Below are 16,495 nucleotides of genomic sequence, written 5' to 3'. Positions count from 1 at the left end.
AAAATCTTCTTTTTTCGTACTTTAAACAAATATTTGCTTGTGTGTGAGTTAGTATAGTTCCCCAGTAGCATTAACGTTTTTCTTTATCTAGTGTTTAGTTTTCCTTTTAGTGTTATTCCCTCCCCCTCGTGTACGCATTAGGGTGTGTGTGTTTTGGAGCCTAGTGAGTGTGTTGTTTCTTTTTAGGTATGGCGGAGGCACCCAAAACTTTCTTTTCAAAGTGTACCGAGTGTGGCCATAAGCTGTCCCCAGCGGATGGCCACACTCGTGCGTTTTATGCCTTGGGGTTGAACATCTTTCCACCGGCTGCACTATTTGCGCAGCGTTCAACCCCAGGGCCCTCAAGGACCGGAGGTCGAAGCTGATTCTGGCGGGAGTTCTGCCCCTGGACTCGGCTTCGCCCTCTGGTCCCTCCGTGGCACCTGCCGCGGCTGCGACAGCGCCACCTGCTATTCCCCTTCCCCTGGCCGGGACTCAACCTCCCAACTTGGGCCAGGAGGAGAGGGAAGCCAGAAAGGAGAAACACCGGGAAAAACACCACAAGCGGCGGGCCGAAGCTTCTGCATCGGCCCCGCCAGCCAAATGGGTTTCCCTTCCTAGGGCCTCCGAGTCTTCTCCTTCCGGGCTCCGATCTCCCTGATTTTCACCGGGGCCAGAGGAGGAGGAGACCCAGTTGCCTTCGAGGTCATCGAGGCGGCACTCCCGGCCCGCTTCGGTGGCCTCATCAAGGTCTACCCGCAGTATGTCTGATGCAGACTTGGACCGGATGATGCGTAGGTTTCTCCAGGCCCAGTTGCAGATGGGAGTGCTCCTGCCTCCCCCCCCTCCAAGGGAGGGTCTGCTCTCGGATCCTAGGGAGAGCAGCTCACCTTCGGTGTTCGATATTGTGGCGAGGGTTTTGTCAAGGGACTCCAGGCCCCCAGATTCAGCTACGGCTCCACCCTGCACTCCCTCTCAGACGGGTCCGCCTTCCATCACCTGGCCCCACGGACAGCTCGCTCAGACGTCCCAGATAGTTCCCTTGTTGGAACAGGATTTGGTTGGTGAGGCCTCTTCGGACAGCCCCCCGAGGAGGTCCCTCACAAATGGAAGTGCAAGAGGAGGCACTTGGACTCCCCTGAGTCCTTGACAGAGGACACAGATTTGGAGGAAGGGGGAAGGTTCCCCAAGGTCACCCCCCCGAAGACGGCTCCTTTGCAGACATCATGGAGATGCTTTGGATCACAGAGGGGTGGTCTGCCCCAAAACCTTCCTCTGACGAGTCTGTGTTTCTGGAGGCGTTTGAAGCAGGCCCGTCTACCTCTTGGGTGTCCCCTCCCGCCAATCCCCTGGTAGACCTGATTACTACCAGGACATGGAAGGAACTGGACACTGTGGAGCCCATTCCAAAGAGGCTGGACAAAATTCTCAGCCCCCCTTCGGACAGGTCACTTTGGAGCAAGGGAGCCCTGATAGATGCCATGTTGGTGGCGGGCGTCACCAAAAGGGAACTGGCCCAGGAGAGTTCCTCGGTCCATCCTCCAGACAAGGAGTCTTGGACGATGGACCGTCTGGGGAAGCGGGTGTTCACTTCAGCCACATTTTCTGTGAGGTCACTGAACTATATGGCACACTTGATACAGCTCCAGCGGGATCTTATCAAAGAATACGCTGGGTCACTCCCAGAGTCCTTGTCGGCGGAGGACAAGAAAGTGTACTCCACCTGAATGGCCACTCTCAAATCTATCTCCAGTACCTCTATGCGGCTACTATCCCATGACACAGAAGGAGCCGCTAGAGCTAGCAGAGTGGGTGTCGTCCTATGGCGACAGGCGTGGCTCCATCATTGTGATTTCACGGAACCCATTAAGGCGTCATTCGCAAATGCCCCGTTTGATGGTTCTGCCCTTTTTGGCAAGACCGTATGCGACACACTGGTCCAGAGCGAAAAAGACGGGAAGACGTCTGCCGTCGGAGTCCGCTTCTCTGCTCCCCAGAGGTCCTTCTCCAGGAACCAAAAGGGACAGAAGAAGATGTGGTTCCGGAAGTCTCAACAGTCCCGTTTCACTCCAGACCTCTCGTCTTTCAGAGGCAGAGGAGGACAGGGTGGATGCCGCCCTAGAGGCAGAGGGGACCCGAAGAACTTTGGGTCCAGAGAACCTTTCTCTGATCGGCCCATGTAGCAACCCTGAGGGGTTACCTGACTGCTCCACTCTGGAGGCAGTCGGGGGGCATTTCTTGAGGCACCTGGCAGCTTGGGAGTCCATTACAACAGATCGCTGGGTGCTTCAGATCATATCCAGAGGCTACAAGATCCCTTTTCTCAATCCCCCTCTCAGTCCCCGAAGCCTCCCCAATGACCCACCCAATCAAAGGGAGGCGGCAGCCGAGGAAATACTCTGGCTGCTAAGAAAAAGAGCTATCCAGCACGTCCCCCCAGACCAGTTCGGATCAGGCTTTTACTCCAGGTTCTTCTTGGTGCCAAAAAAGACGGGGGACCTAAGACCAATCATCGACCTGTCCTTCCTGAACCTGTCAGTAGCCAAAGAAAAGTTCCAGATGGTCAGTCTTCAATCCATTCTCCCCCTTCTGCAGGAGAACGACTGGATGTGCTCCATAGACCTCAAGGATGCGTACTACCACATTTTGATGGACAGATGATCCAGGAGGTTCCTCCACTTCCAGCTGGGAGCCAGCCATTACCAGTTCAGGGTCCTTCCCTTTGGTCTCACCACAGCCCCCAGGGTGTTCACCAAAGTGTTAACCGTTGTAGCGGCCCACCTGAGACTCCAGGAAATTCAGGTCTTTCTGTACCTGGACGACTGGCTCCTGACCGCCCCCACCAGGCATCTACTTTGCACTGCCAGAGATTATTTTCTCCATCTAGATCCCCGGATGGGGATCATGATCAACATCGGAAAATCTTCCCTTCTGCCAATGCAAATTCTAGATTTCATCGGAGCCAGATTGAACACCAACCAGCTTCTAGCCTTCTTGACTCCGGACCGGCTACGAACTCTGAAACTCCATGTACTGGCCCTTCTACAATCCCCAGCTCCCCCTGCGGAATTGGTCCTGAGGGCCCTAGGCTCGATGGCGGCAACCATCAACCTACTACCCATGGCACGCTTAAACATGAGAGTTCTTCAATGGACCTTACAAGCCCAGTGGTCCTTCCTGCTACATCCCCTGTGCTTTCCCGTTCCTCTCAGCAGGGTGTGCAAGAAAGCCCTCTTATGGTGGCTCCAGTCCCCGGACCTCCAGAAAGGGCGCCCTTTCTCTGTATCCCCTCCTCTAGCCACGGTGACCACGGACACCTCTCGCCTCGGGTGGGGGGGGGCACAGCTTGGGCAGGACCATCCAAGGCACGTGGAACCATTCGGAGACCTCATTGCATATCAATGTCATAGAGATGAGAGTGGTGCTTTTGGCGTTGCAAGCACTTCAAAGCCTTCTTCCCTTGGGGACAATGCGATCCAGACAGACAACATGTCGGTCGTCTGGTATATCAACAAACAAGGGGGAACCAGGTCCTGTCCATTTTGTCGGGAGACCATGAGAGTGTGGGAATGGGCTACGTCCACCAACTGATTTCTCATAGCGACGCACATTCCAGGACGGTCCAACATTTTGGCAGACAGACTGAGTCAATCCATCCTGTCACCGTACAAGTGGTCTCTGAATCCGAAAGTAGCAAAGCAAATCTTCTCCAAATGGGGTCAACCTCGTTGCGATCTTTTCGCCTCTCCTTCAAACGCAGAGTGCAATGACTACTTTGCTCTAATTTTCCCACCCGGGGAATCCCCCAGAGACGCTCTGGTGCATGTTTGGCCACCCGGTCTACTCTATGCTTACCCTCCTCTGCCCCTGATGCTCAAATTTTTACAGAAAGCCAGACAGTTGGGGAGCAGAATAATCCTCATTGCCCCATTCTGGCCTCGTCAAGCTTGGTTCCCTTATCTATGGTCTCATCTAGTGAATCCCCCATGGATTCTAGATCTCATTCCAGGTCTGATCTCTCACCCAACAGGCCTGTCAACCCTGAATCTGGGCAACCTCAAGCTCACAGCTTGGTTGATCCAGTTCCAGTGATAGCTAGGACTCCTGGTATCTCGTCCCCTGTCAAGGCTATTCTAGTAGCCGCTCACAAGCCATCTACTAGAAGAATCTATAATAGTAAATGGAAGCGTTTCTCTATTTGGGCGGAGCATCAGAACTTAGATCCCTTTACAGCTCCGTTGCCAGCAGTACTAGATTTTCTGTCAGGGTTATTCGACCAAGGTGCTAGCTCTTCTACGGTCAAAGTCCAGTTGGCCGCAATCTCTCATTATCATGTTGGCAGTGATCTCGGCCCTTTGACTTCATCCAAATTATGTAAGACCTTCCTAAAAGGCACTTTCCTACTAAGACCTCCGGTAAAAGATGCAGTCCCTCCTTGGGACTTAACCCTTGTACTTCAGTCTCTAACAGCTCCTCCCTTTGAGCCTGCAACTTCGGTGGATCTGAAATACTTATCTTGGAAGATGGCATTTCTTGTTGCCATAACTTCGGCCAGAAGGGTCTTGGAGCTTCAAGCCCTTTGCGCCAAGCCACCGTATTTGATTTTCCACAAAGATAGAGTCTCACTCAAGACCAACCCCTCCTTTCTGCCCAAAATTGCATCGGAGTCCAATATCAACCAATCTATTAATTTACCAGTCTTCTTCCCAAATTATCAGAACAAAGATGAATACAAGTTGCACTCTCTGGACGTACATAGGCAACTGAGATTCTATTTGCACAGGACAGCTGATCACAGGAAATCAGACCAGCTTTTTGTATCCTTTGCTAAGCCCTCTTTGGGAAAACCTGTATCAAAAGTCACATTGTCCAGATGGATTTCCCAATGTATTCTTTTGACATATGAGAGTTCGGGCCAGTCTGCACCTCAAGGAGTTCATGCCCATTCTACTCGATCGATGTCTTCCTCTGCGGCTTTTTGATCTAGGGTGTCGGATGACATTTGTTCAGCAGCCACTTGGGCTTCATCTCATACATTTATAAATCATTACAAGTTGGATATTATTTCCAGAGGGAGAGCATCCTTTGGCTCTGCAGTGCTCCGGAACATCCTTCCATGAGGACCTCCCAAGAATCAGGTAGCTGGGGACTCTGTCCCATAAGTTGATGGACAAATGAAGTTAACTACTTCAGATTTAGAAGTTATGTACTTACCATAACATTCCATCTGAGTAGGTAAACTTCATTTGTCAGCAACCGTCCCTCCCTCCATCCCCCTAACCTATATGGATGTTCAAAGGACTCCTGCTGTCATAGCGGATTGTTTCCAGGTTAGAGTAGGGAGGTGGTTCTTGGTATTGTATGGTTTATGGATAAGCAAACTCGGTCTGAGGTCAGGAAGGGATAGCAGGGGATTATGGGTAAGGGGAGGGGCTTGGAGCTCGGATCTTAGCTGTTGAAAGCTGCCAGCTCGGATCCAATAACCCATAGATTGCTGACAAATGAAGTTTACCTACTCAGATGGAACGTTATGGTAAGTACATAACTTCTAATTTTCACTAAGTACGGAGTATTTTTGGATCCAGTTCTACTTGGTTAGTGGTTATGCCTTTTTAAAGCCGAAAACTAAGCTGTACAAAACAGTGGTATGACCAGTACTACTGTATGGTAAGGCAGAGCAGTTGATGAAGCTAGAGATGATGAAGATGAGCCTGGGACAGGTGGTGGGATGCACACTGTGGGACACACAAAGAAATGAGGACATCAGAGCAGAAGCCAAAGTAGCTCCAGCTGCAGAAAAGATCAAAGAAAACAAATTACAATGGTTCAGACACGTGCAGAAAAGCAGAAGACAGCCTGGTGAAGAAGATTTGGGATAGACAGAAAGAAGGCAAGAGGAAGTGAGGCCATCAAGACAAGAGGTGGATGAACTGTGTGAGAGAAGACCTTCGACAGTCCAGTATGAGTATTGAAAAAGTCAGGAGAGTGGCACTGAATAGAGAGAAATGGCAACGGTTGACATGGCACCCCCCAAGTAGAAAAAGGGGGAAAGGGGATTGATGATGATGACGAATATGCATTAGATAGATGTCCGCTACGTTGGACAAACTTATAGAATGTTGTTGCAACGTTTTTGTATACTTCAGAAATTGCACTTTTCATCTGTACTGTACACTCTTTTTGTCTGTTAGTAGTTTGTACTCGCTTTTCCCAGGCCAAGCCTGAAAAAGGTGTGCCTGGATCAGTGCTGTACCCCGGCCAACAATGGTAAATGTACAAGTAAATAAACTGGATACTTCTGTTGTATTTGAATTATACTGCAGTAGTGAACCCTGAACTCAAACAGCGATTGCTGTGATAAGTCACACTGCGTTCTTAGGACATATATGTATAAGGCCAGACCGTGCAGCAAGAGTTATTAATTAATAAGTGATTTATTTATTTTTCAGTGGACAACATTTCAGCACCCACAAAGCCGTACTGGCCTGGAGAGTTTGTGACGACAGCAAGTGAAAGTGAAGGACATGTAGGGTCTGAGAAGCTGAAAGTTGAAACAGTGGCTAGTGTAGAGCCGCACCGTGACAAGCTCGGACAGCTAGAGGAGAAGCCGAGAGAAATTGGAGATGGAACTTACAAAGATAACGCACTACCTTCCTATCCACCATCTGTCTTGCAACCCCAGAAAGGTAATCTTTGTAATGTTGGTACCATAAAGCTCATGTGATGCTCTTTCCTATAGTAATAGCAACACTGAAAAAAAAACTAGTGCATCAAAAGTCTCCATGCATTGTAAACAGCTACTGCAGCAGTCATTAGGCAGCACTGTGTGAGCCATTAGATGCTCCAGGCTTTACACGTAGCTGCATATGTCTGTGTTTATGTGCTCTGTGAGATGCTGCAGGCTTTGCATGTAGCTGCATATTTCTGTGTTTATATGCACCGTGAGATGCTGCAAGCTTTACATGTAGCTGCGTATTTCTGTGTTTATATGTACCGTGAGATGCTGCAGGCTTTACATGTAGTTGCTATTTCTGTGTTTATATGCACAGCTGACAGCTGTATTGATTTCCAGGTTTAGCATCTACTTGAAGCATTACTATCCACTTGTATGGATGAAAGAGTAGGTAGAGACAAACCTTTTTTCCTCCGATAGGGTGGTGAATACACAAGTTACTGAAGGGAGTGATAAACCCAAATGGCTATGCTATTTAACTACATATTATAGAAGGACTAGGAATGTCCAAAATATTATCCTTAGAAATTGGAGGTTGTTGTCAGCTGTACCTGAAATCAGAGATGTTATAGGTGACAGACCGAGATTGTCATATAGAAATAGTAAAATTTTGAAGAAACACTTATGCTATAAGGATTTGCAAGTTGTAGAAAATAAGTGTAGTAATAAAAAAGGGACTTTCCCATGTTTTAACTGTGTATGCTGCATTTATATTCTTACAGATCCAGAATTTGTGCATACTATAACTGGAACGGTATATAATTTTAAAGTATTTGCAACATGCAACACTTATAGTTTTCCTTGCTACCTGCATGAAATGTACAGCTTTTTGTTATAGGGAAAACAAGACGTAAACTTAGAGAGCATGTTGGACACAAGTCGAACGTTAAAAGAAGAGTCAACATATTGGTGAAGTGGGTAATGGACACACTTTTAAGTTTAGGGTGATAAATGTTGTCCCTAAAAACAGAAGATGGCGTGACAGTAATAATATACTAGAAGTGAATGAGTGCAAGTGGATAGTAATGCTTCAAGCAGATGCTAAACCTGGAATTAATACGGCTGTAAGCCTAAAACCTGTTCTGAAAAAGAAGCCGATGATTTTATGGAAATGAACTTGTTCATATGCATTCTAATGTATTTTTTAGGTATGTTCTATGTGGATGTTTTTATACCTACTAACTTGAGAGTTGTATTTTTTATGCATCGTTTAAAATGTCTTGAATCTTAGGAAAAATTGTGATTGTTGGCCGTGTCATGTGATGCAGTTAAGCTTCATTATAAAAGGAAAAGGAAGTGTTTTGTTCTGTTTGTTCACACTGAGGAAGAATGCATGTCCGAAAGCTTTGTGCTTTATTAAAGTTTTGTTGTATTAAAGCTGTTGTCAAGTGTTTCCTTACACTGGAATATTGCTGTGTTTGATATTGGTGTGACAGGGAAGGTTTACCATTGTGCTGCTCCCTACTTCGCTGTACTTTGCAGGATCTTAATAAGCCTAGCCTTACATTCCCATGGTAGTTTAGCCTTCTTGTTTTGTATAGAAGTACCCCAGAGATGAGCAGAACAAGGATATGTTGGGACATTTACTTGTTGTCCCTGGAAGGTTTTATCTTGGTTTAAATTTGTTCTGAAATAGTTATTGAATGTGTGTCAAGGCTTTAAATAAGTACAAATGCTTATGTGGAGTATGATTCCTATCCAGTCTAGCCCAGTTATTATTACCTTGGGAATTAATATGAAAATGCTGTGTTTCTACAGACATGGCCATTTATATCCCATGATGATATGGACAGTGTAGCCATTATAATAGAATGTTGTTAATGTCACCTGTTGTACATGACAGTTCTTTTAATGTGTAGTTCCAACTTTTAGTTTAGATGTAAACACTAATACCTGGGAGGCTAATGCAGTTGTTTCCTGTCATCTTCATTTGAACTTATGTCATAATTTTCAAGGTATTTTTCTAGTGTGAAAACAGTCAAACAAAAACTAAATACATTTTCCAGCCCCCTTCATGTTTAACTTAAAAAAAAAACACATGCAAAAGTTTGTACATTTTCGTCAGATGAAATAGATCCCTTCCAGATACCAGCAGTTGCCCGAAATCAACATCTGCTCCAACAAGTATTTCCTAATCTAAAATTAAGTTTACCCATGCTGAAGTACATGATACAGCCTTGCACTGATTGCTGTCTCTTCTGTTCATCACTATGATCCACTCCCAGGTGTGCAAACAGTTTACATGCTTTCAGTAAACATTAACTTTTAGCCTGAAGAAAAAGTGCACTGGCTACCTTTAAATAAATAAATAGTCGTCATTATATTAAATGCATTAAGATTGATGTGGAGGCAACTACTTCTATAACTTATTCCCTTCCATCAGTTTCAAACTTTATTTTTCACTGAACTTCTTGACAATGTGCTTTTATATGTTAATTACACTGCACCTCTTGCATTTTTCTCAGCAGAGAGTGCTTAGAGCTTTCATATTAATTGCTTGCACCTGCAGACAGCTTGTCTACAAGTAAAATCAGTTATTGATGAGAAAAAAGCTAGTAAATATGAAAAACCTTGAAAGAATCTTTGTAAATTTCTTTCAGAACATACTGTTCAGAATTCCCGAGACTAAATGCCCACCCCTGCAGACTTCTTGTTTCCCACTGAGAGTATTTGATAATGGAAAAAATACCTAATAACTTTGCAGATGCAAGAAACTTTAACTTGCTTCAATCCAGCCTTTCTTATCTTGTTGCAGTGAAGAAAAAATGTTTGCTTTAATATTTTTAACATATACAGCAATCATTGATAAGACTCCCCGACCTCACATTTATATCATCTCTGGCTGCACACTGTACAAAACTGCTCTGTAGTATAACATACAATTTACAAAATGACGTTTTTATACAAATATTAATAAGAACAAAAACTGTTTTATATACAGTTTCTTTTTCATTCCCTTCAGTGTCCTATTTATTTATTTAACATTTGTTGACTGGGAAAGTCTGACTAGGACAGAGCCTATTTTCAGTGGAGGTCCAGGGAGAAATGCTCCAGATACATCATTGGAACATGGGAGGAAACCAGAGCACCTGGGGGAAACCCATGCGAATGCAGGGAGGACATATAGACTCTGCATAGAAGGCACCCCAACCATGAAATACTGAACATTAATGACGTAAAGTGGAGTATATACTTTACAGTTTACTCACCAGTTTAACATGTTCAGCATAGTTTCGGTCTTTCTCAGCCACTTTTTCTTGCAAAGCTAATTTCACATGTTTATTCCTATAAACAGTGGGGCCGATGCTTTACTGTCCCATTTATTCACTAATTTCAGTTTTGTTTCTTCCTTATCATCTCCATTACCCAGTACCAGTCTCTGGTTCAAGTTAAAGGTACTCCTGATTCTTCTAGTCAGCTCCTGTGCTTTTTCTTAATTCCGAAGTTTTTCATTTAGAAAATAGAAAAGGCTTTACTGGCAGACTCTTTCTATGGGCTTTGTTGTTGTGAGAAGAATCCACCTCTACCATATGTAAGCAATACAAAGAGGGGGCAAGGCTTCAGTATTTCTTTTAACTATTCTTCTTAATGCATTATCATAAACATTTCCTCTGGTCTATAAAGCACAATAAATGTGACTGCAGTCACAAAGCCCTGATTCAGATTTGTGGGGGATAGGCATAGAAACTAGAAAGTTTCTGTTTAGGCCACAAACTTTCCAATAAACTCTAAATAGATTGTTCTTATGGTATCCCGTATCCAAAAACATGTCCAGTGTATTACTGGCTGCAATCTGGAAACCAGCCTCTTCTAGTTCTGCATAATTCTCCTTGGGGTGGGCCTGAAGACTATGTTTTACAAGCGATGAGTATGACAGAATCAGCACCATTTGTTTCTGTATATGGTACTAAAGCTGATGACACTGAATCAGCGCCATTTGTTTCTGTATATGGTACTAAAGCTGATGACTTAGTGCTGTCATTGTCAGTGTAGAGGATCTGTGATGGTAGCATTAGTACAGTTAACAGATCACAAATCAAAATGTTCTTCTCATAAAGATTCCCATTGCATTCAAACGAGAAACACTTATCAGGGTAAAAAGTTTGGAAGGTGAACATTTTGAAGTTGAGTGCAGTAACCTTCTTTTTGATTGATGCTTGCGTTATTACATGAGGTGTAATTGTGTATACAAGAAAGGGTACCGACATAGTGGGTTTAGTTCAGAGAACTTTTCCCCTTAATGTTTTTTTTGCTTCCATTTTCCAGATTTTTGTCTCTTTTCCCCTGTTCTGACTTTTTCAGCAAAGGTTACTGTAATTGTAAATAGGCAGCACTTGATATCTCCCATGATAAGGTACAGTGCAGTGAAAAAGTATTTACCCCTTTCCTGATTTCTTATTATTTTTGCATGTTTGTCACACTTAAATCTTTCAGATCATCAAAGAAATTTAAATATTAGACAAAAATAACCCAAGTAAATACAAAATGCAGTTTGATGATTTTTATTAAGGAAAAAAACTATCCAAATCTACATGGCCCTATGTGAAAAGTAATTGCCCCCCTTGTTAAATCATGAAGTAACTGTGGTTAATCACATTTTTGGGAAAGCTGAGTTCAATTTCACTACTCAAACCCAGGCCTGATTACGGTCAGACCTGTTGAATCAAGAGATCACTTAAATAGAACCTGTCAGACAAAGTGAAGTAGGCCAAAAGATCCCAAAAAGAAAGACACCATGCCGCGATCTAAAGAAAATCATGCCGCAATCTAAAGAAATTCCGGAATAGATGAGAAACAAAGTAATTGACATCTTTCAATCTGGAAAAGGTTACAAAGCCCATTTCTAAAGCTTTGGAATTCCAGCGAACCATGGTGAGAGCCATTATCCACAAATGGCTAGAACAGTGGTGAACCTTCCCAGGGGTGGCCGGCCTACAAAACTTACCCCAAGAGCGCAGCAATGACTCATCCAAGAGGTCACAAAAGAACCCAGAACAACATCTAAAGAACTGCAGGCCTCACTTGCCTCAGTTAAGGTCAGTGTTCATGACTCAACCATAAGAAAGAGACTGGGCAAAAATAGTGTGCATGGCAGAGTTCCAAGGCGAAAACCACTGCTGACCAAAAAGAACATAAAAGCTCGTCTCACTTTTGCCAAAAAAAATCTTGATGATCCCCAAGACTTTTGGGAAAATATTCTGTGGACTGGCTAAACCAAAGCTGAACTTTTTGGGAGGTGTGCGTCCCATTACATCTGGTATAAAACTAACACATAATTTCAGAAAAAGATCATGATGCCAACAGCCAAACATGGTGGTGATAGTGTGATGGTCTGGGGCTGCTTTGCTGCTTCTGGACCTGGACGACTTGCTGTGATTGATGGAACCATGAGTTCTGCTCTCTACCAAAAAATCCTGAAGGAGAATGTCGGGCCATTAGTTCGTGACCTCAAGGTGAAGCGCACTTGGGTTCTGCAGCAGGACAGTGATCCAAAACACACCACCACGTCCACCTCTGAATGTCTTAAAAAAACAAAATGTAGGTTTTGGATTAGCTAGTAAAAGTCCGGACTAGAATCCAATTGATATGCTTTGGTATGACCTTAAAAAGGTGGTTCATGCTCTCAAACCCTCCAATATAGCTGAATTAAAACAATTCCGCAAAGAAGAGTGGGCCAAAATTCCTCAACAGCGATGTGAATGACTCGTTGTTAGTTATCGCAAATGCTTGATTGCAGTTGCTGCTGCTAAGGGTGGCACAACCATTTATTAGGTTTAGGGGCGATTACTTTTTGACATAGGGCCGTGTAGGTTTGGATATCTTTTTTTTCCTTAATGAAATCATCACTTAAGAACTGCATTTTGAGTTTACTTGGGTTATCTTTGTCTAATATTTACATTTGTTTGATGATCTGAAACATTTGTGTGTGACAAACATGCAAAAAATAAGAAATCAGGAAGGGTGCAAATACTTTTTCATTGCACTGTATGAGTTCAGGAGCTTCACTGGTTTTGGAAATAATTTATTTCCTGTTATAACGGGTGGAAAGAACCTGACCCTTAAATTGTTGGGATTTGAACGCACTGACAGTCTTGTAGCAGTTTTCTGCATTGTTTTCAATTGGAAGAATTCAAAAGGCTATATTATGCTTGCTATGTTCCTTTTTGTGACTTGTGTATTGAAACATATAGAGAAAAAGAAAAGAAACCTGCTCCTTTCAAGAACTTAAGAGGATAAGAATGGATTAGTCTAATGTGCATCGCACTGTTCTGTCACTTTGAAAGCTGCTGTATGAGTTTGAATGAATTTCTTGAAGGCAGATTTTGATGTAGAATTGTTTGATTTTCTCATAATTATATAGATAAATTTGATCTTTTGATGCTAATCAGTTAAATATCTTTGAATTACTAATTATTTTTTTGAGATTATGTCACCATAGCTTCAGTTACACTGTTTAGTTCTTATGCATATTAATAAATCTGAAGAGAAACTTTTGTATAAAATACATGAATTTCTTTTTGAAGAAAATATTAAATTTGTATTTTTTTTCAGGACAGATATTAGGTTATAATTTTATGAAGACAATCTATTTTGTTTTCTTTACTTAACCCAACCCTTTAGGCATCCTGAAAAAGAAGAGGCTCCCAACAATTCATGAAAAAAACAGCATCAATCGAATACACAATGAGCTGGCGAGTCACAAGATGGGCCCAGTTTCTTCGCGAGCTTCTTCATCTAGTGAAGGGAGTCGACCAGGCGGAGTACAGAGAACAAAGCAAACATTGCAAGAACAACTGAATGGTGTGACACCAATAGCAATGAGTATTAAAACTGGAACAATGGATGAGGACTCTTCAGGCTCAGAGTGAGTATCACGAGCAGTGTGAAGGCATCAGCGGCCACGTGATGTCATTGCGGCGTGGAAGTGCACTCCATAGTAATGTTCGTGCAGATGTACAGTCAGAAAGCTTATCCTGTCTCTTAATGGTGTCTTGCCAAGACTTGCTCTCAAGTCTTGCCAGGTTGCTCTCACTGTTGCAGTAATCCTTTATGCTGGATTTTGACAGCTTAGTCCTGCACTTTGCTGTACGTGGCAGACTTAAGGCATTGCTTCTGGCTCAGAAGGAGAAACTAGCAATTAATCCAATGTCTAGTGGGTTTAATATGATCCAAGTTAAATTTTCAGGATTTGCTTTTTGAAGAAGAAGAATATAAGCACATAGCAGACTGTCGAAAACACAATAGATGAATACCTAAATTCAGCCCATTGTCTGTAAACACTGGTGTCTTCTCCCTTTGATGGCAGTTGACTATCTTAATATAAAACCACTTGCTTTTGCATTTATTTTTGTGACTCTGTTGTAGTGAGTCAGTGAAATTTTTTTTTTTTGTTTCTCCCCAGTGCCCTTTCTCGTGGGGGAGAGGACACGAGATGTGACTGAGAACGAATATAATTTTAGGCAACCATCAAGAGTTTGAGATTTTCTTATTTTTTTAATTCTTAACTCTGTGGTGCATGCTCAGTAAAACACTCCAGGTTTCAACGTGCAGTGGGTGTTGGCAAGTTTGTGTCACTCACATATAGAAATCCTTCAAGACTGTCCCCCAGGAGTGAGTGTTCCTATGTGGTCTCCATTTTTCATGATGACACTACCACGGGACTGTGCACCACAAATCTTGATTTTGTATTTGGGGTGTATGATATAGGGTACATATTTATTTGATATTTTGTGATTTGATGTTATGAATTGTCAGTGTTTTTTTTAGACATTTTTTGATTCAGTATTTTAAGTTTTAAATATTTCATGTCATAAGCGCACACACACGTGTGTGTATGTGTATATGTGTCACATGAAATATCAGATGCTCACAAGAGCGATTGTGCAAAGAGCAATCATTTTAGAGTGAATCTAAAATGATTGAAAATATGCAAAATATTTTTTTTTGCAGGGTGGGGGCAAGGTCTCCTTGAACCTCCCACATCCTATGCTAATTGTATATACTAACTCCACTATCACACAACAGTGGGCTAAATGCAAATTCCCTTATCTCGCTGCAACACAATCTCAAACAAAAGACTGCTGGCAAAAACTCCATTTGAAAGATTGTTTGCTCATATGAGTATTTGCTGATTTTACAACAGTAAAAAGTATTCATTCATATGAGTGTTTGCTCTTTCAAATTGTAAACATATATATTGTACGCACACACTCAGACATGAATATATCCTCAAATGCTGATGCATCATATTGTCAGTATTCTCAATCCCGTCGAAACTCTCCTCATCAGAAATCCCAGGTGAGTTCTAACATGGGCCCTGCAGGGAAAGGCAAGTAGCTGTCTGGAAGCATTTGAAATGTTGACAAAACAGGAGTCAACTAAACTGTGCTGACTAAAAGAACATTTAGCATTTTGACTTGAACTGGTGTGTGTGTGTGTGTGTGTGTGTGTGTGTGTGTGTGTGTGTGTGTGTGTGTGTGTGTGTGTGTGTGTGTCTGTGTATATATATATATATATATATATATATATATATATATATATATTTTTTTTTTTCCTGTTACAGAGATTAACAAAATGATTAATTGATCTACTTGTGTAAGATTGCTGTTGTAGTGTGGAAGGGGTTATGCCCTTTCCCCACTATTGTGTGATCATGAAGTTAGTATGTTTAAGATTCAAGGGGGCAAAAAAGACTCTCTTTAGTTAACATGCTCAGGATTATGTGTGTGCAGTTTATTGTCGATAGTTTCTGACCTATGTAATTTTTGGGGGGATATGTCAGTCTGTCTGATGTGAATTAGATAAACTTGCATATACCCATATTTATATCTTTCATATATGTGTGGATACACACATATAACACATACACACGTGCACAAAATTTGTCAATGTGCAGAAGTGTTGAGATTTAAAACAGTGTTTTCTACACATCGAAAACTAGTAACATTGACAAAAATGAAAACTGATCAAATAAAGGAAATCAACCACTTTCCTTTCCGGACAAAAACCATTAAAAGAAATCCCTCAAATCTCACACGGACCTAGTTTGTTTGAATAGTGATTTTTAGTAAGGTAAAGTGTTGGGTTGGGGTTAGGGACAGGAGCAGGATTAGGGTTAGCACATGAGTATGCCACCCCCGCCCCGGCCATTTAACCTTACTCAACCTTATTGTCAGTAAACAAGATAGGTAAGGAGACACACACACACACACACACACACACACACACACACACACACACACACACACACACACACACACACACACACACACACACAAAATCACCTAATGTAACCATAATGTTGACTATAAGTCCCACACACTCTCACAAACTATCATCTAACTTAACCATAACTCTACCCTTAAGTCTGACACACTCACACAAACTATCACCTACATTAACCATAACTCTAACCATAAGTCCCACACACACACACAAACTATCACCTAACTTAACCGTAACTCTAACCGTAAGTCCCACATACTCTCACAAACTAAAGTTATCCCCTACATTAATGCTTACTGTAACCCTAAATCAAGCCCACCCATGTGGGGGGGTTTGTCCCCACATCCTCCCCCAGCTAAGTATACCAACTCAGAGATCGCACTACAGTGGGGAATAGGGCAAAGTTCACCATGGTGGCCAAGCAGTTTGTTTCCCGGAGTTCCTGTTCGGTGATCCGAGCATTCGTTGAATAGAGGTTTTGGTAATGTCATTTCAACGTTTAAGTGGGTTTTCACCATGTAACATAGTACAGGTGAAATGTAGTTTTCCAGTCTTTAA

The 16,495-nt window shown here is 42.8% G+C and overlaps 1 protein-coding gene across 2 annotated transcripts in view; it reads left to right on the top strand.

The window, feature by feature from the left end:
* The window catches only part of CELSR2 (cadherin EGF LAG seven-pass G-type receptor 2), a 1,401,203-nt gene that overhangs the window by 1,338,702 nt on the left and 46,006 nt on the right, over window positions 1-16,495 (top strand). For both annotated transcript variants that reach the window (XM_044076472.1, XM_044076471.1), the window contains exons 33-34: window positions 6,429-6,665; window positions 13,334-13,577. In XM_044076472.1, the coding sequence (XP_043932407.1) occupies window positions 6,429-6,665; window positions 13,334-13,577 (481 nt within the window). The remainder of the gene's footprint in view (window positions 1-6,428; window positions 6,666-13,333; window positions 13,578-16,495) is intronic.

This window comes from Protopterus annectens, chromosome 7.part0 (assembly GCF_019279795.1).
Source record: "Protopterus annectens isolate FY-2018-M chromosome 7.part0, PAN1.0, whole genome shotgun sequence".
Lineage (NCBI taxonomy): Eukaryota > Metazoa > Chordata > Ceratodontiformes > Protopteridae > Protopterus > Protopterus annectens.
The sequence above is the reverse complement of the archived record's forward strand: the minus strand, read 5'-3'. Positions and strand labels throughout refer to the sequence as shown.